This window comes from Labrus bergylta, chromosome 14 (assembly GCF_963930695.1).
Source record: "Labrus bergylta chromosome 14, fLabBer1.1, whole genome shotgun sequence".
NCBI lineage: Eukaryota > Metazoa > Chordata > Actinopteri > Labriformes > Labridae > Labrus > Labrus bergylta.
In genome coordinates, this window is record NC_089208.1 from 20,374,537 (window position 1) to 20,394,261 (window position 19,725).

The 19,725-nt window shown below is 40.1% G+C and overlaps 3 protein-coding genes across 3 annotated transcripts in view; 2 read left to right on the forward strand and 1 right to left on the reverse strand.

Annotated features, from left to right (window-relative positions):
* The first annotated feature begins 219 nt into the window (after positions 1-219).
* On the forward strand, positions 220-4,822 carry tmem45b (transmembrane protein 45B). The gene is made up of 6 exons (XM_020633337.3): positions 220-378; positions 1,907-2,104; positions 2,199-2,411; positions 2,501-2,685; positions 3,418-3,560; positions 4,554-4,822. The coding sequence occupies exons 2-6, from the start codon at positions 1,915-1,917 to the stop codon at positions 4,663-4,665; spliced, it is 843 nt and encodes a 280-aa protein (XP_020488993.1). The 5' UTR covers positions 220-378; positions 1,907-1,914; the 3' UTR covers positions 4,666-4,822.
* nfrkb (nuclear factor related to kappaB binding protein) lies at positions 4,554-16,083 on the reverse strand. Its single transcript, XM_020633336.3, has 26 exons — positions 15,994-16,083; positions 15,510-15,664; positions 15,203-15,404; positions 14,982-15,109; positions 14,728-14,899; positions 14,365-14,469; positions 14,199-14,272; positions 14,033-14,114; positions 13,739-13,934; positions 13,518-13,629; positions 13,287-13,413; positions 13,121-13,198; positions 12,961-13,037; positions 12,796-12,842; positions 11,943-12,003; positions 11,674-11,848; positions 11,452-11,558; positions 11,198-11,321; positions 10,821-10,900; positions 10,476-10,672; positions 10,089-10,359; positions 9,370-9,549; positions 8,472-9,203; positions 6,809-6,915; positions 6,351-6,486; positions 4,554-5,545 (listed from the first exon to the last, which is right to left on the reverse strand). Exons 2-26 carry the CDS (start codon positions 15,633-15,635, stop codon positions 5,405-5,407), a joined length of 3,837 nt encoding a protein of 1,278 aa, XP_020488992.1. The 5' UTR covers positions 15,636-15,664; positions 15,994-16,083; the 3' UTR covers positions 4,554-5,404.
* Positions 16,084-17,597: 1,514 nt separating this feature from the next.
* Positions 17,598-19,725, forward strand: part of LOC109983565 (ryanodine receptor 1-like) — a 49,481-nt gene continuing 47,353 nt past the window's right edge. The window contains exon 1 of the mRNA XM_065963157.1: positions 17,598-17,645. Within this exon, the coding sequence (XP_065819229.1) occupies positions 17,598-17,645 (48 nt within the window). The remainder of the gene's footprint in view (positions 17,646-19,725) is intronic.

A 19,725-nucleotide genomic window follows, 5' to 3' on the forward strand; every position in this document is an offset into this window, starting at 1 on the left:
CTCACAAAATCATATGATTGAAAAGAATTTAAGGGAGAATAATTCGCTCACATTGCTCTACAGCTTATTTTCACAGCCTGAAAGAATTATTCCACATTTACACTTTTTGTTTGAAAAGAATCTGGGAATAAACAGCACGATGTGGAGTCAGGTATTGTTTTCCAGCCTGAATGTGACAGCCTTTTCCCAGGAGGACGTCCCTTGGCCACACAAGTAATGGCAATGGTGGGCGGGGCTGTGGGATGATGTTAGAGGAGAGGTGAAGGTAGCAGGTGTGCACAGTTTACACAGTCAGGCTTAACCCTCACTCTGACAGCTACTTGATTGATTCAGTCCCAAATCATTTGAGCCTTCCTGGATTTTATTGGATATTATAAGGTAAGTACATACTGTTTGTCATCATATATAACAGCAGAAGGAACAACAATTTCTTTCAATGATTATTTGCTTTTTTCTATCAGTGAGCAGAAAGTATGAGGAAGTGACATGTTAAAGAAAAGGCAGGCTGTATTTAAACTATTGGACTCACTGATTTGCCTCCTTAAAACAGGTCGGTTGATTTATTTGTGTGTAAAAGTTGAGGATTGTTTAAGAGTAAAATGTTTCTCTGGGTAGAGTCCTGCCGGGTAGTCCCATCAAGTTGAACAGGGCTAGTCAAGAAAAACTCGTCTGACTGATCATGTTGATCGTAGAAACACCTGTCATGCACAAGCCCTTACACTTACAATGACAGTTTTATTTTTTACTGTAGATTGGTAATCTTTTAAATCATTAATGAAGGGAAAGGTGTGTCTGGATTGAAAGCACATGCTCTTTGTTTCATATTTAACAAATGACAATGAAGTAAGGTCACTAAATGCAGCTTAAACTTGAGAAAGAAACTGTTGCTTTTAACTCCTGAGACCAACAGGTTCCCTCTCAAAGATTGGGTGTGTGATTTGAATGTCATCTTTGCAATGTAAATGAGCGGCTCTTATGTGGATCAAACAGCATTTTCTTGTCTTTCAGCCAGCAGCTATGATCACATTAAACACAGCATGTTGAACCAAGTAGCCAATGTTTTCACATTCCCGGTGTGTGTAGATCCTTAGATACACTATCTGTATTTACACTACATTGCTAAACTAGATTATTATTATTATTAAATTAGATTATTTGGGCACTATACAAGGTTGAATAAGTTATCAATCTATGCACACCTTTAAAGTAAATACTGTAAAAACCCTACCTCAGGAAAATCAACCAATCCGTCACAACATTATATTTTTTATTATCATGTTTACTTCAGCATCTTTTGCACAACTCACCACTGCACTGTTGTCTCATTTAGTCTTATACATATTAGTCATTGCTACTTTGTGTTTATTGTTTATATTTAATGTTATACTTTTGTACTTAGAGAGCAAAGTTCATTGAAGTAAAAGTCCTTGCGTGTTTAAGCAAACCTGGCCAATAAAGCTGATTCTGACCTATCTACTGATCTATATACTTGTAGTTCTGCTGGTTACATTTAAGTACATGATCGGACATTTTATTTCTTTGAATTCACCATGACAACTTTTCCTGACTGAGTTTATGTATTTCACCATAACCTTTAATCATGTATTTTACTATTCCACGTTTCTCAATGGAGACAATGGATCTCATTGCCAGATACTCTCTTAGTTCCTGGATCAACATTTTGCTGCATGTAATCGTCTCATGGCTGTATTAACACAATAAAATAAAAGGACGAGCTTGAACTTCAACCTGAAAGTTGAGTCCTCTCACATTCAAAGAATAAAATTGTTTTTCTCAATTGTACTAACAGGTATCATTTAGGTAATTTGAGAGACACATAAGTGATAGATACTGAGGTTAAATGTTTTCAGTGATAGATACTGAGGTAAATGTCTTCTGTTTTCAGGCCTGAAGATGGCCAACTTTGGAGGACATGCCATCCCTGGCTCCTTTTTCCTGCTCTATGGCTTCTGGCTGACAGTGAAACACATTCTCCAACACTTCTGGAGGACGAAACAGTCTAAAGGAAGAGAGATAATGCCTCCTGTCTTTAAAAGAATCGAGTACATTGAGGGGGGATTTCTGATCTTTGCGTCATTTGTTGGTCAGTTTTACCCTTTATCCATCTTTATCGCACAAACTCTGTCAAACTTGAAACCCTAATTCTTCTCCTTTGTCTGATATCGTTGTGTTCTAAGGTATTATGGTTGAACAGTTTGTAGTGGACGGTCCACATGCTCACCTCTACAACACAGAGACAAACTCGTGGGTGAAGCTGATGAACTGGCAGCACAGCACCATGTACCTGTTCTTTGGGATCTCTGGAATAGCACTGGTGGTCAGCACTGCATCCGAACTGGTGCCTGCTGGTGTCGACCGCCTTGCTCTGTCCGTGGCTCTGTTTGTTGAAGGTAAGCTACAAGTTAGGAGGGTTTTTGTAGGCACTCAAATCTAAAAGATGACCCTCAATGTTTTCATGTTCGACTCCCACATCCTCCAGGGTTTCTGTTCTATTTCCACGTGCACAGTCGGCCACCTCTGGATGCTCACATTCACTCCCTGCTGCTGGTGGCTGTGTTCGGGGGATCAGCGAGCACCATGCTGGAGGTGTTCATAAGAGACAACATCGTTTTGGAGCTGCTCAGGTCGTGCCTGTTCTTCCTGCAGGGGTCGTGGTTCTATCAGGTGATTAGCAAAATGAAATGCTGAGAATTTAAATTTGAATTCAATAAAACTGTACCCAAGAACATTCATGGAGATGTCACTGTTTCCACAAAAAGTTCTCAGAGGACTATCACTTTGAAAATCTGAGCCCTTTGAAAGCTGCAAGCTTCATATTGCAAGCTTTATATTTGGGGGGTGGGAATGGCAGCGTAACTGACCATACGACACACAACACGGGATCCATGATAACAATGATTGTCACGATGCACCAGTTCTGTGATAATTGAGATACTGAAAGACAATCATATAACAATACAATAATGTAGGATAATAAAGCATTCACTGAAATGCAGTGTCTTTTTCACCACTTATCCTCTTCTTTTCACTACTGTCTGGCATTATCCTGCTGTCTTCTTCCTCTTCTTTTATCCCACCGTCAACTTCCTCTTTGGCCCATTTACATCCGTTCATGTTACCCTCGTTCATGTCATACTCGCAACTGTGAGAAGTCACAAAGTAGTGACACGGTGAGCTCATTTGGCAGGCAAAATGTGTTGACAGTGCAGTATTTAAATGTTTTTTTTTTTTGTTTCACAAATACAACTACTTGGCACAAGCGATTGGGTAATTGTCCCAATCAATTCACGTCAATAATCCATCGTCATATTTACCCTTACTTTGTGTACTGCAGATTATCTTTTTTAACCATGGTAGAGTTCAATCTTATAGATCTAGCTGTTTTTATCATTTCAGATTGGATTTGTCCTCTACCCTCCAAGTGGACCAAAGTGGGACCTGGAGCTGCACAACAACATCATGTTTGTGACAATGTGTTTCTGTTGGCATATAGCCATGGCTCTGCTTCTGGTCACGTGCATCTCCTCTGTGATTTTGTTGTAAGTATCACATATTTTACCTGTTATGTTAATTGTCAGAGAGAACTTGAAAAGGTGGAAACTTGAGAGTTTCAGGACAAGTTAAACCACTCCGGGAATGCTGCAATAACATGAGTCTGTTTTGTGGCGATGCACGGCGAACCAATCAGCCTAAACAGGATGAAACGTGATTTGCCTATATCATAGGGAGAAGTCATTTATATCCACACTCATAGGTAGCTCAGAAATGTTGCTTATGATTAAAACAAAAGAAAAGTAAGAAGCTGCTTGATATAACTGTTTATATTGGCCGTTCTCCTGGTGTATGACGAGCGTTTTTACGTTTTCCTAATGTTAAACGTTAAATAATTTTTTAAGCAAGAACACAGAAATGAACAGAAAGTTTAAGAAATGATTCAATTATAGTTTCTCCTCAAAAATCTCTGGCCTAGGCTACATGTGCGTTCCTGCATATTCAACTATATACTATTCAACAGCAAGATCATTGTTCCACTAACATTTCTTCAAGACAGTGTGTGAAACTTTTAAACAGGACTTTGTTTTGCTTTAATGTCTGAAGCTGCATGTCAGCATGCCATTCCTTTTTAGAGGTACAATGGGTTTGTTGTTGACATTTCTCACAGAGAATCACTCTAAGGTACTAATAAGGACGGTCACATTTTTAAATTCTTAACTCGACCTTAACACATACGGTATATGAAAAGCCTTTTTTTCCCAGAAACTATTTTTGTGAGCCTGCTGCCCCTTTTTTTTTTGTTTAAATGTTAGTAATGACAAATGATTCTCACACAACAACAGTAGTCAAGCTGTGGGCTCAGTTTAGGTCTTTGGTCAAAAACTTAGATTTCCATGCGAGACACTGCTTGCAGGAACATTAATGAAATGAACATTTAAACCCAAAGTTAACTTAATTAAGCTCGTAGGATTCCTGTGTAATCCTTATGTTGTTCACTTGTTTCCTAAAGCCTTTTTTTTTTTACTGTTCTCCTACAGCACAACGAAGCGATTCTCAGGACGAGGACGAGACATAGAGATCGGAATGCGACATACCTCCAACGGAACAAGCTCCCAGAAAGCTTTGCTTGAAGCCTCAGATGAAGAATAAATGCACGCTTATGGTTCTTCCGGATTTCCCTTTTCATAATTTCATATTCTATGTTGATGCTCTGTGTCTGAGAGTAAGACTGTTGTTTTGCACAATGTTTTTTTTGTTTGTTGTTTTGTAAATACTAAATATAAAAAAGAATGTGATATAAATCTGATCAGTCGTCAGCTTTGTGGGAGATCTGTAAAGTTGAATCTGAAATGCACAGCATGGATGTCTGATCTGCCAGAGAATTAAGTAAAACAGCCAATAGGAGAAGAAATAATGGATTACAACAAAAAAACAAGTCTCGACATTGAAAACATCAAAGAGGATTAGGTACCACTCCTTTACTGTAAACTATAAAACACTTAAATGAAGGACAAAGAGAACATCCTACTGACAGCCTTTATCAAATGTGAACTGTATTTTTAATATGAATTGACAAGTTTTTAAAGGAAAAGAAATCCGGATTTCTATTTAAACAGTGCGACCTAGCTGGATATATTTGTGGTTGTCAAAAGCCTGGATAGTTGTTTAACATTATCTTGGACCATAAGAACGAGCAAAATAAATTGGCAGATTTAAATGAAATCATCAAACAGCAACATATTTAATTTAAACATAAATAAAAGACACACCTTCATAACAATAGCTTCATTCAGGATAGAACAAAGAAGTTACCCTGAACAAAGAACAAAAGGACTCCACTGACTAAAGACAGACGCTTGTATTGTATCAAACCTATAACTGGACTGGGTCACTGTTGAGGTGCAGGCGGGGGTTCGGGGGTACATTTGGGCGAAGGTGCTGTTGTCACTACAACTGTGGACACAGATTTCGGGGCGCCAGTTGCCATGTGCTGCTGGAGCTGCTGCGCCGGAACAGTCTGAATGCGGACCTGAAAAAGGAAAGACAGATAGTTAGTCTCGGGATGATTTTTATCTGTTTAAGTCTCCATGAAAACAGTTTTATCAAAAAGAACTGTATGAGGAGATAAGCAAGTTAAAACTCAACTGAAGCTTTTCAAACTACAACTGATTTATTGTAAGTCTAAGGGTTTATTATCACAATGACTCTAAACCCAAAATTCAAAGTCAATGTAGTAGTAGTCATCATAACGTACACTAGATCTTTTTTGTTCAATTACAAATGAATAACCTAATCGGTATTAAGCCTGAACGATATGAGAAAATACCTGATGTGCAATTACACGGTTCAGTATTAGCATGACAATATGAAGTGCAGAAAACAAACAAATATTACGAAATGCAGAGGAGCTATAACTCCTAGGTTCAATGTCTGCCTGCTGGTCTTCATGTTACCCTAACTTGCCCTTACCTGTGTTTCTCAATGTGGCACTCCTGAATAGAAAATAAATCCCTAAAGTTATTTTTTCTACCGCTAAATTGCATGAGCTTTGAATCAAACAAAAGCCCAATACCACCAGTCAATGGGTAGAATTTAAACTTGCTGAGTGAGAAAGCTCTGCTTGTGACCATTGAACTCGTTTTTCTTATTTATTGGGCTAAATCCATTCTCTGTGATTGCTGTTATTGTGATTGCTCATGTAGCGATAATGAGGAATTTGCGATTGAGTGTGCAGGTCTGATTAGTAATATAAAACGTTTGAATCCCTTTTCTTGCCAAAACCTATCAATGTGCAATGTCAATAAAAAAAAAAGAAAGAGGAAATATGAGCTAACCTGTGTGGCCTGCCCTTGCTGCTGAAGCTGCTGAAACTGCTGCGCTGTGACAAAGCTGACCGGTTTGTTTCCTGCAATCAGCTTTGTTCCAGCAGGCATGGTGGTCAGGATGATGTTCCTGCCCAGACTGCTGATACTGCTCAGAAAAGAGAGGAAAGAGAAAGAAATGACATCAGTCTGCCAATCAAATGTAAGGCTGTGAAGTCAAATACAAAAAAATGCATTGGATAAATATATAGAGATTAACCAAACTGCCACTACAGTGAAAACATAAACAACAGATACACATAGTTAGAAGGGTATTTCTGTTTTTAGATTAGAAAAGGCAAATGGAGGTCAAACTTCAAAGCATTACATCCAGGAACACATTTGAATAAAATACATAACGGAATCTTACGGTTTTAGAAAGATAAGTTATCTCTAAGAAAAATCTACACAGAGTGGATGATGACACTTACTTTGTGTTCAGACTTCCTTTCACAATGGGCGTGGTCACCACACTCTTACTCTTAAGTGGTTGGTTGAGGACAGAAATGGGCACAGTTATCCTTGTAGGTAACTTCCCCTATGGTGTTGCCAAAAAAAAAAAAAAAGAACAACGGTGAGTCATGTGACCTCCAGAAAGCGTGGTTAATTACATGATATTACAAGTGCAGGAAAAAAAATCAATACACAACAAAGAGCAATCATCTAAGACATGAACGTGACTAAGTGTACACGTACGCTCCGTGTGGATCCACATGTGGAAGGGGACTTCAACGTTTGGAGAAACTGATGAATGATACAATGTTTCCTTAAGTGGAAGGGAGCAGGGGCAAAGTCTGCATTTCATCAAAATGTTTTCCCTTACAGTCCTGGACTCAGAAGGTAATAGTCAGCCTGCAGTGCATTCCTGGTACTCATGCAACCAAATCTCCACTACTGTTTATGAACAGCAACTTTAGCCCAGGAAATTGACAAAATCCCAGGTCTGTTCTCTACACACCAAAGTTAACAGTTTGTGGAAGGTTTGCTTTTAATATGCATACAGTAAATGAAGGCATCGGTGGTTACATGGATGTCCTTTTAAACTGCCCTGAAACTTCAATACGATACTATTCAAACTAAAATGATACCAGTTTCGATACCACAGCAGCAAAAATAGAAGTCCTATAGGCACCTCAAATTAACATATTATAATTACAAGAAATTACATACATTAGCAATGGTTCAATGACAAAACGCTTCCAATAGATTTGTGCAGTTTAGACGTGAGACTTCTGCTGCCATGTCCTCTGCTCGCTGTCATTGTTTAAGAGACATGCATGTAACTTTTGCATCTTCATGAGACTCCAACAGGAATTAAGAAACCAGACCTGGCTGTGATTTTGAATGGACCACAGTTTCTCTCCCTCCAAGCAGCTTTGATCTGTAGTTTCTTTTTTTTTTTACTTTGGTTCTTTTGATACTACTGATCTAATAACAGAGACTGTATCGTTTTAAAACACCTGCTGTCAAAAGTATCCAAATTGTGACAACCTTATTTCCTCCACTATAGGTGCTGGGTTTTTTTTCTTCTCATGCTTGATATCTCATCACCTGGACAACGGACCTCGACAAACATGTTGTTCCAGAAGCAGAACAATAAAACGCTCAGACGCCTTCCCTTATCAACATCACTTAGGACATGACACTATGAATGATCTCTGTAATAAAAACACATTTTATCTTTGTGAGCAGTTGGTGAAATTATCAGTAATGTAAGCAACCAGTGTGTCATTATGAAATGTAATAACACACCTAAGGCATTAAAACTGCATGAAACATAATGTTGCCTCAAGAAACATCGAATTGAGACAATGAAGCGATACGACACAGTCTGACAGTCCAACACTACCCTCTAGAGGCCGATCTTCTTCTTATATGTGCAACCTGAAAAGGGTTTGACCCAAATGACTAAAATTTACATTCTTAAATATGGGGCTTAAAAAAAATGAAGATTCAAATATTATTATTTCTAGTGCCCTATAGCCATCACCAAAGTTAACCACACACATGTGCAAAAGGGAGTGATAGCCAACTCTAACACAGAAAAATCTTCAAGTTTACTTTAAGTGAGTACGAAAATGGTATTTTTCTTACCGTTTGTGTGGTGACTACTGTAGCAGGGACCTGCCGCACTGTGGCTGTAGCCGTTCCGAGCGTCAGAGGTGTACATGAAACCCCTGGAGCCACTGTGATCCCCTTAGCACCAGCCACAACACTGGCAGCCATGGTCACTACATTAGCACACGTAGAAGCTGTGAGCGATTTACTGCCTGTGGTGGTTGTCATGGTAATAGTCTGACCCTGTTTCTGTGGAATGACGCCAAGGCCGGGCATTATCCGAATGGTGGCGGCGCTCTTGTCAGGGGAGCTCATGGTGGTGAAGGTCCTCGATTTTTGGTCAGCCACAGTAACCGCCAATGTGGGCATGAGGCGTATGGCGGTGTCTCCTGGAGCCTTCAACAAAGCTGAGGTAACAGTGCCAGCTTTAGAGGTCTGCATGTCACCCGTACAGGATGTTGTGCTGGAGGCAGAGGAAGGTGAAGGGTGGGACTGCGTCACATGGAGAGTGGCTGATATGCTCTTGCTGCCTGAGGCGGCGCTTCCCAGGAATTCAGGGGTGAGTTTGACCGTCGCAACTGGGGATTTGGCAAGAGTCGCCATCATGTCCGGGGTGATCCGCAACACCGTCTGGCCTTTAGCGTCTGTGGTGATGGAGGAGGGTGGGAGACGCAGTACGTCTTTACCCTGGATTCGCAGGTTTGTAGCGGTGATTGGAATTCCTGCTCCTCCTGTAGTCTTCATTCCCAACTGGCCTGTGATGGATACCTTTAAAGGAAAAAATATGAAATCTTGTGATCTTTAACATGGCAAATAACGTGACACTTTTAGATATGGATATACTGTTTTTTCGGTCAACTTTATAACTTGGAGGCTTCTGTGTCTGTAAACAGAAAAGCTGACCAAATATCCCTGTTGAAACCAAATGATTCACCTGTTTAATATTCGGGTTGGTGACTCCTTGCAGCACAGCAGGGGAAGCAGGATTGTTAGAGTGGCTACCAGACGATCCAGTCTGGGGTTTGGCCACAGCTACAGCAGACACGGACAGGGAAGTTGGCACCTGGACTGAGCTACCAGCAGACTGACCCCTCAGAGGCACAGAGACCAATGTCTGTAAAAAAAAAAAATATAAAAATAAAAAACACAATAAAAAGGGGCAGTATTAAAGCAGCACTAAGAAACCTTTCAGTTTCAAACATTACGCCTCTCCTTGTATCACTCCACTAAGCCCCTCTCACTTAATGGTACACTTAACATGCACACCAACTTTTATCACTGCAAACTGTCTGTTCCGTTCAGCTGGTTATGTTGGATGATCCAAAACAGGTTAAAAATGAACAAGAGTGTGCACCACTGAGGTGAGGAGAGAAAGTGAGTGAGAGAAAGAGAGAGAGAGCTACTAACAACAAGTAATGTTTAAGCAGGTTGATGCTAGTTTCAGTTGCTGTGATTGGCTGGTTCCCTGCAAACTAATCCTTATTGGTTGTTAGATCCAGACTGGACACAAATATAAAAACAAAGCAGCTGGGACTCACAGAAACAGATCAGACATGCATTTATTTAAAGGAACATTTCAATATATTGTTGTGACATCACATGTCATCAAAATAAAATATGCTACACAACGAACCCAACTCTAAATGTGGTTACCTGTGAAATGCTCTTTGTTGAAACCGACACCGGCATCCTGATATGGTGAGGGGTCTGGTGCACTAGTGTGGCCTGCTGACTTCCAGCTGATGACACCAGGCCAGACTGAGCCGAAACGACTCGTACCTGAGGGAGGGAGGCAGTCGGCAGGTGACTCACAAGGCGGGCCGTGTGCTGGGACGTGACTGGCTGGGAAATTGGCGGACCGGCCTGGCTGCTTGGTAAGATTGCTCCAAGCTGAGGCAGCGAGGGAGGGGACACGAGAAGAACACTGGGAGACGCAAACAGGCAGGAGAGAAGTACATGAAAAACTATCCAGAGCAGACAAAATGGAAATTATTAAAAAGAACATAAACAGAACAACAAAGAAACGTGTGTCACACTGACCCTGGGCTGGCCTTTATAGCATCAGAGACCCCGCTCTTTGTTGGAGTTGTGACTGCGCAGGGTACGGGCGATTTAGGGGTTCCAGGTAAGTTCTGGGTGGGAGTTGTAGGTGTCGGTGACATGGGATTGGAGCTTATATCCAATCCAGCATCCAGACATCCAGGAGTTTTACTGCCTACATCTTTACTTCCAGACTTCTGAAACATAAAACAGGATGTGAGCGTCATTATGAACAGATAGATTTAGCTTTCAGACGCAGATAAACTTCTCAGTAGCAAAGCATCAACGGCGGTTTATATACAGAGAAAATGCTCAGGAATGTCTGCAGTATATAATGGCACTCACAGGCTTGGATGCAGGTTTGGGTTTCTGCTGCAGAGCTTTTCTTGCTTTGGCAGCAGCAGCTTGAGCCTGATGGATCCTCTCTGATTGAGAGGAAGAGACATTTTTTTAAATGAACATATATCTTTATCAAAGTTACTGTGAATATCAAGAACATTAACCTTTGATTTGAATCAACTAAGAAAGAAAGAACTTAAGTTGTTATACATTTCTATTAGTAAATCAGATTGAAGAAAGAAGTTCTTATAAAGTTCAAATAAAGCTATGATTATAAGTTCTTAACTTGCTGCTTTGTATCAAAAACAGAAACAAAAGGAATCTTTAGAAACCTATAAGGGTGAACTCTAATCCCTAAAACTCTAATCTCTACGGTTGCTTACCGAACTCCTCTTGACTGCGACTGCGGTGTAGATAAATCCAAAGTTTCCGACCAATGTCGTACTTCACACAGGGGTCTTTCTCATAGTGTAGTCGGTCCAGAGCCCCACTCACAACTGTGTTCACCTAAAATAACCACAAAAAAAAAAAAAGGTCCTTACTCAAAAGGAAATGTTACCATAGGACAGCAAAAAAACTTCAATCAGGTCAGGGCAAGCTGAATGAATAAAATTTAAAAATGGGGAAAACATCACACCTGTGCACTAGTGACATCTGGAGCGAGAAACTGTGAGTCTTTCAACAGTTCACAGATCTCTGCTCTCGTCCCTTCTCCGTTGGGTAACCTGGCTGCAGCATCACGCACTGCAGAAGGAAGAAATCAGTTTGTTGTTGTTGTTGTTGTTTCCTTTTCTGTGCACACACGTAAATCAGTGACACCCCACAGCCTTAGATTGAAGAGTGAATCAGAAGCTCTAACCCAGAGAGAGAATGGTGACATATGGCGGACGGTCTGAGCGGAGCAGTGTGTGCTCCCTGGCTTTGTTGAGGGACATCTCTTTATCAAAAACCCCTTTGACCGGCCCCACCACGGATTCAAATCCATGCATCCTGAAGGTGAAGGCCTTGTGTGGCTGGTTGTATCGCTGCTGCTCCTAATCGACAAACAAAAACTGCGTTGGCTTACAGAGTTCATGTCAAGGCAAAAGAGAAAAAGATGTTGGAAAAGATGTTGCAGCAAAAACAAACCTGGATTTGAAACACTTGTCTCTCATCTCCAGTGCTGGGCCGCACCACATAATCTGTCGAACTGCATGATGAAAGATATTAGACGGTTAACTTCAACAACTCTGACACTAGAACTCACAGGAAATCCATACACATATTATCATATTGGGACTTTACATCCCTTATATGTGTGATATTGTATATCAGTAACTTTTTATTCTGCAGAAAAAAGGTCAAAGGTCCACACACTGTTCAGCTACCAATGGGCAACTACAAGATCAACAAGATCTTCCTCAGCTGAGTTATTTGGATTGAATCTTCAGCATGTTTAATATAACTGCCCATTGGGAGCAAAAGTGTGCACGCCTTTTACCTTTTTTCTGCAGTTACTGTAGTGTAGTGTTCCTTGTTCTGCAACTGTATGCATTTTACCCTGATGTGCTCACTTTAGCTTTCTGATATTTTACTCTGAACATTAATGATAAGAAACTGGTGTAAATACTTCTCACAGCGAGCTGAGTGTAATGTGAATCTTTTCTAAGATAAAGAGTTTCAAAAAAAGGAAATCAAACTGATTCAGTTTGTTCAAATAAGGTTTCAAGTTCCTCTCATCTGCAGTTATAATCAAGCTAACTAATACTTTTATCAAGAAATGATTGTTTGCTTTCTTCACACTAAGCCAATTCCTACACCAACAACTAAGCCCGCCAAATATTTTGCTCTTAGAAATTGAGGATGGGATATTTACACCCCTGTTACTCCACAGAGGAATTCAGTCAGCTGAAGTTATTCTTCCAATTGATCAACTAAGAAAATAGTAACATTTTCAGAAATGATCTACTGTTTGTAATCCTTTAAAAAACCTGAAACTTACACTCTTGGTGTTGGAGATGTGATCTCTAACATGTCTTCATTTTCTGTCTGTGAAGGAGAAAAAAAAGCCAGCTTAAATTTAGTAACACATAAAACATAAATGTAGCAGTGCAGCGTACAAAAAAACACGAGTCAAATCATGTCTGGAATATAATAATTGTTCTACCTTCACAACTAAATCTTTGGAGTCTAGCCACAGCTGACAGAGTGCACTGAGATCCTTCTCTGTATCCTGAGTGGAGCCTAAAACAACAAATGACTTCAATCTTCAGCATTACAATCAAGCACCACATCGACAAGGATTTTAAATAGTTCATCAATCTTACCAATCCACCTCCACTGCTGAGATTCTTCAGAAAATTCCACAAATGGAGAAAAGCCACTCGGGAGTGCCATCATGCCATCTAGGAAGCAAAACCAGAGTGTGAGGGGGAAAATGCACGAGCAACAGGAGGGGAACGATAAAGTCTAACAATTCCACTTCTGCTATACCTTTTGTTTCTCCCGCAAGAAACTGCAGTGCCTGAAGAACCAAGTCAGACCAGCATGGAACAGATGAAAACCAGGCGTTGAGGGAGCTGGCTGGAGAGGACTGCCACAGTTGAACTTTGTCCTCCAACTGTTAAACAAAAAAAAAAAAAAAAAAAAGGCGCAGTAATGTTGTATCAGAGAATTTGGATCATTTTTAGGACGTGTATGTGAGACCCTGTAACGACTGCATACCATTAGAGTACTGGTCAGGTTTTCTGCTCTTAAGATGCTCTCCAACAAACTGAAGAAGCTGACAGCTATTTCCTCAACAGAAGGCGGACTGCTCTGAGACTCCTCCACAATCCTGCAATAAAGATGGACATTTAGTCTTAAATCAGAGGAAAGTGAATAAATCTATAAATAACTATTTTAAAATTCTGAAATGATTCTTATCACGATGATGTAAGACTCACTCCTCCTTGATGTTGGTCAGCGGAGTCGACGGTGTGTCCGGCAGGGAGTTGATGATGTTTGCAGGCGGAGCCGATTGGGTTTCTGAAGAGGCGAGCGTTTCACAAGGATCCTCAGATTCCACCTTTATCGTCCTCATCTTCTTCTTCCTTCTCTCATCTTTCAACTTCTTTTTCGGCAGACACAGATCAAAGAGAGCTGGAAGAAATCAGAACAGAAAAATGTAACTAGTGAATCAGGAAATCAAACAAATTGAAACTTAAAAAAAAAAAAAAAAAAAAGATGAATTGACTTACACACACTCCCCTTCCGACCGATATTTGCTCTGGACAGTACATCTCCGAGGTGGATATCTGTGGTCACTAAATCTGGGTGGTCCTGAGAGATAAAATAATTAGTCATATTATACCACACAAAACCAGACTGAATCATGCATTTTTATTAACTCTTGACAGCACTTACTGGCTGTCGCTTCCTCTTCTCTCTATGTTTTTGTATCATGGCCTTTAAGTCCCGCTCCCCTGGTTCAACTTTGTCTGTAAAGAATTTTTTTAAAGATTACGTTTTTTTTTTTTTTTTAACAAGCGGCATTGTTACACATCATCTGGATACTGCAGAAATCACCAACCGGTAGTCTTCATGTCTTGGGTGGAGAGGCTCGGAAGAACTCTGAGCGAAACAGTCGGCGTCGGAGAGGACGGAGACTGAGGCGCTGGATTCCACAACGAGTTGTCTGCATGCATACGCAATCACAGGAAGGGGAGAAGCAATAGCACTGGTAAGGTCAGTCTTATAAATGTACCTGTGCACATACATACACTGAGCACCTTTATCGGTTTTGACTGTATATTTACTTTATTTCAGCTTCACACTACATATTTGACAAATGAACTGTTTATACTGCTGCCTACATGAGAATGTTCTTATCAAGATGTCTTTTAGAATTAAATAGTATTTTTAATGGCAGATAGGAAATGAAAACTGGACTAACCTTCATCATCAGACGAGGCATTGCTGTCTCCACACTCAGCTTTGACATCTTTTATTATCCTGTTCAATCGTCTTCTTACCCTGGACTCCCGCATTTCAGCGTGAGACTTGGTTGGTAACTTTTTTTTGGGTGGAAAGTCCAGACCATTGTGAACCGCAAACTCCAGCAGCTCCTTAAACAAAAAAAAAGAAGTAACATTTAGACAGACTGCAAAAGGGTATGTGGCTGCCTGCTACTTTCAACTTTAAAGGTACCTTTCTAGAGACAAGGATCTGCTTCAAAAGCCTGTGGTAATACTGCTGAAGGGAGCACAACTGTCGCTTTTTCTGGGACTTTGCAAACAATTGTCTGTACTTGACCACCTCGGGATTGAAATATCCGTCTAGAATGAGAAAATTAGATTCCATGAACAACAAATGCTTCACAAATTCCGGCAGCAGGATACAGTTTTGAGTTTGTGAGGTTTCTGAGATACCTCTGAAAAACTTTTGGGCGAGGTGAAGGGGATTTCCAAAGTTGAAATCTCTGTTGTTGAACAGGTCGCTGACGGTGCCGTCCTGCTCCACAACGTTGCGGTCCGGAAACTGGGGCAAAAACTGGCGAAGGTGCTGCCTCTGGGACTCTGACAGCACGTCGGTCCAGGTGCTCTCACTCATCACAGAGAAGAAGATGTCAGGCTGTTTGAAAACAAATGTGAAACCACATCAATGTATGCAACATCTACATTGTGCTTTGCAACTTTGTACAATGAAAAAAAAAAAAAAAAAAAGCAAAAAACTCACATCCTCAAGTAGGTCCTCTGGAAGATTCACTATACAGTTTCCCAGCATGCATTCCTCTGTGATTTGGCCATCATTTTCTTCTTTTGGTTCCAGGGGGTCTGTAAGCATGCGGCTGAGGGCATCCATTCTTCTCCCCTAAAGCAATCTGCACGTTTCTGCAGACAGACACATCCAAACAATTCTTACATGTTTGGGACTGAAACACACCGATGCGTTGACTTTAAGTTCTGCAGCATGCAAATACTGTTGTTTTTATCGTTTGAATTAGTCTGATAGTTCATTGCTTCAAAAGACAGGCAAGCATTCGCCAATGTCAACACGGAAGCCGTAGAGCTCCTAGTCGAGCTGAGCAGCTGTGTTATCAAAACAGCTGATTTCACCGACCAGGGGCCTGTTTCAACTTTCAACGCGGATGATAATGTCGGTCACTATGCATAATAACTGCAATAAAACGCCTGGTTTAAATGCTTGTTCCAGTTCTTACCTTAACGGGACACTGCTTCTTTTTTTTTTTTTTTTTTTGTTTTGGAAATGAAGAGGGAAGAGTTTCTCCGGCGCACCGTTTTTCTTCTTCTTCTTCGTCTGAAACGACCATTGGACAGCGTCTCATGCGCTCTGCTGCCCTCCACTGGAAACTCACGAGAATGTGCATGAATATTTATTAATATTCTGATATATTTTTTATAATATAATTACTATTAAAACAGTGCAATTTAACCCAAATTGCTACTTGAACCGAAGTGAGTTTTCTTCTCCCTTTTTTTTTCTTCTCCCCCCCTCCATCTTTAATTTCTTTAACCTTTAACCTCTTTTTCCAAAATTCACACTCCCAACAAACAGGACAAGGGATGGCGGACCACTCAATCAGATGGACCTACCATAGACTACAGGTGAGCTCATTGCTAATTCCGGGATTTAGGCTAGTTTATAAGTTTGAGCAGGGGTGGGCAACTGGCAGCCCCGGGGGCCACATGCAGCCCCCATCAACGTGGCCCTCAGGTCAATTTTTACACATCAATTAATCGGGAACATGAAGAAAACATGACTAAATCTGCCATGAAATCATGAAAACCAGAAGTATGTCCATAATAATATTTGATCACTGGTATACGTTGAGTTAAATTGGAGAAAAAATTGACTGTAATCGTTTTTGTATTCTACAATTTGGCCCCTCTGGCAGTGAGAATTAAATTAATGTGGCCCTTGCTGTGACCAAAGTTGCCCATCACTGAGTTAGAGGTAGCATTATCTAAATACAATGACTTTATAAAGGTAACATGACAAGAGTGTTTGATACCAACCTACATGCATTTTACCCACAGAAAGTATGTAGTATATCACTACTCAGTGTATTTGCATTAGAGCCTGTTAAAAAAAAAAACACATCTCAAAAGATATTGATAAATGTAACACAAAATTAAATAGTTCATACAAATATAATTGTAGTTGAAGAAAGATTTCAAGTTGCTGCCCTATTTTAATAATTTAAGTGTTGGTATTTTAATCATTCTCATTAATTTAGTTTAACTTTGTTATTTAATAACTGCTTTAACTGCTCAAATGTATTGAAAAAACAGATATTCTGCTGAAAAGATTAAATTGTAGATAATTAAAACGATGTACAAATTTAATCAAAAAAATTCTCTAGTATGAGATACAGCTCATAAAGTGAGGTTGAAGCTTTAACCTCACTTCTATAAGGAGGAAGCTTTAGAGGCATATAAAATAATGTTCTCTTTAATACAACTCCAAATTGCTGCGCTATGAGGAAAGTTGTAGTTTTATTTAGCGCTCATATATGTAACACACCAGTGCAATACAATGGTTTAAATGCAACCAGTCAGCAACATTTGGATGCCTGGTTCAGCTTGGTCAGTTTGCTCCACCTCTTTGAGATGTTGTAATGAACAGGAATGAACAGTCAATCTGTCTGCCTCGCAGCCAGAGAGAGACACATTGCCCTTCAGAAACCTTAACACACATTGCCCTGCCTTATGTTGTGGGTATATAGGCCCTGGATTTGACAGGACTGAGAGAAGAGCATTTCCCCTTTTTCTCTTTAGGTTTTGCTTTTAATGCCTTGGGAGGATGGCAGAAGGTGCAGATGGAGAGGAAGAGATTCAGTTCCTGCGAACAGTAAGTGATGCTCAACTCCTCTCCAAAACAGTGCACAACTTTAAGGTTATTGTGATTTAAAAAAAAAAAAAAAAAGGAAAACTAAAGTACTTTTAAGTGTTAAATAGTTGTTTCAGGACAGATAGTTGATAGTTACTTTCTGTACATACACGGAGCACAGATTGACAAAGACAGGTGGCTGCTTTGTCGACATTGTTGTCTTTTTATATCCCAATGGTTACCCGATCTGTTACTGTTTTGTCAGAGAGAGAGAAACTTCTGGTGCCAAGTGGCAGTGGACACATAGACATAACAGATTGTGAATAGCAATTAGATAACAGTAACATGAAAATAGTATACATTGAAACGCTAAAACCTTAAAAGCAATAAGTGCAATGAAATGTTTCTTTAAAGAGTAAACACAAACTTCCTTTTCTGTATCTTGTATTTAGTGCAGACATTAAGATTACTGTCACTTCACAGAAAACACATCATGGTTGGAATTTTATTGTGAAAATCCACAGAATTAACCAGTTAATTTCTGGGTTGTGTTTGAGGCGGTTCAGATTATAATCCCAGATGAAAACATCCCAAAATAATAATCTGTTACTTTGAATGGTAGTGTGAACTACTGGACCCAATGGTGAAGTGCTTTGTGATTTGACAGAAAGTGGCTTGTTTTTGTTTTTGTTTGGTTGAATAATTACAAGATGACAAAGCTTTCATGGTTGTCAGTCCTCTTATTTCCTGTCATGTATCACCATGACATTCAGATTAGGACTATCAATCAAACACGCTTTTATTTATTCAACAAAAAAATGTGTCTGTCATTTTTCTGTACTTAAAAAAAACCCCATTAGAACAACTCAAGTGATGTGTTGTGATGTCAGTCGCATTTGTTTCAAAAAATGACCACCTCACTACAGCTTTGAATTTACCCTGACGTGGATGACTGAGAACCTACACAGACATCTCCAGCTTTTTGTCTTCTTATTTTGAGTGTGGGGGTTTAGTGTGACTCCTAATTTGCTTATTTGCCGAGATACCTTGTAATTTTCATGCTGCTTGTAAATAAATTTTACTGGTACAGATGGAGGTCGACTCCTTCAGCGTACGTTTTCTCAGCTGTTTACGTGACACTCCTATTGGATCAACATAATTGTTCTCTTACTGTGCATGGTGTAAGAGAACATTTCCCCGTACAAAGTTTAAGATGGTTGCATCGGTCAAATCCACATGGTTTCTATGTTTAGCCCCACATCCAATTTGTAACTTAATAACTATATTTCCAAATGCGTGGCAGAGTTCAGTAGCTTGACCGTGATTTTTTTTTTGCCACCTAATTTATTATTTGATGTTTCACTTGTATTTATAAGACAATAATTTTACATCAGTTTATTTTTTGCCGCCTTACTCATTGGAGAGCTATCAGATTACCTCTTCAGATCTGCAGGCCAAGCCTACAGAAGGGCATTGTGGCCTTGCTGGCAGTCTACTGTATGTAACACCCTCTATTTGGATGGTCAGCGTTGATACTCGGCCATTGAAGACGTTCCACATAGTGACACTTGAGCTTCTTTAGACCCTGGTAACCCTAGCCCTGATGTCATCATTAGCCAGCTTCTGATTATCTTTAGACATGGAAGAGAATTACTTGAAAGTCTGTTTCTTGTATCCACTTTATAATACATTGTGGATCCTTCAGTGTGGTTGCACTGGTCAGAGTTTGATCCTGTACCCACATGGGCCTTTCTGTTTTCAGTTTGTATGTTATCTCCCTGCCAGTGTCAGATTTCTCCAGGTTCTCTGGCCTCTTCTCCATGTCCAAAATGTAGGTTAGGTTAATTGGCATCTCTAAATTGCCCATAGGTGTGACTGTGAGCATAAAATTACAGCTGGGATCCGCTCCAGCCCCCAGGCAGCCACCCTGAGCTACACTTCACCGAGCAGAGTGGGTTTTGCGACGACTAAGAAGCCTCATAAATCTTAAAGAAAAAAACAAAGCCCCGTTTTAGAACTTGACACAGCTGTGAAGTAAAATATGTAAACAATGCAACCCAGAGTTGTCAGTCTGTCGCTGTTCACCCTGAACTCGGCTGAA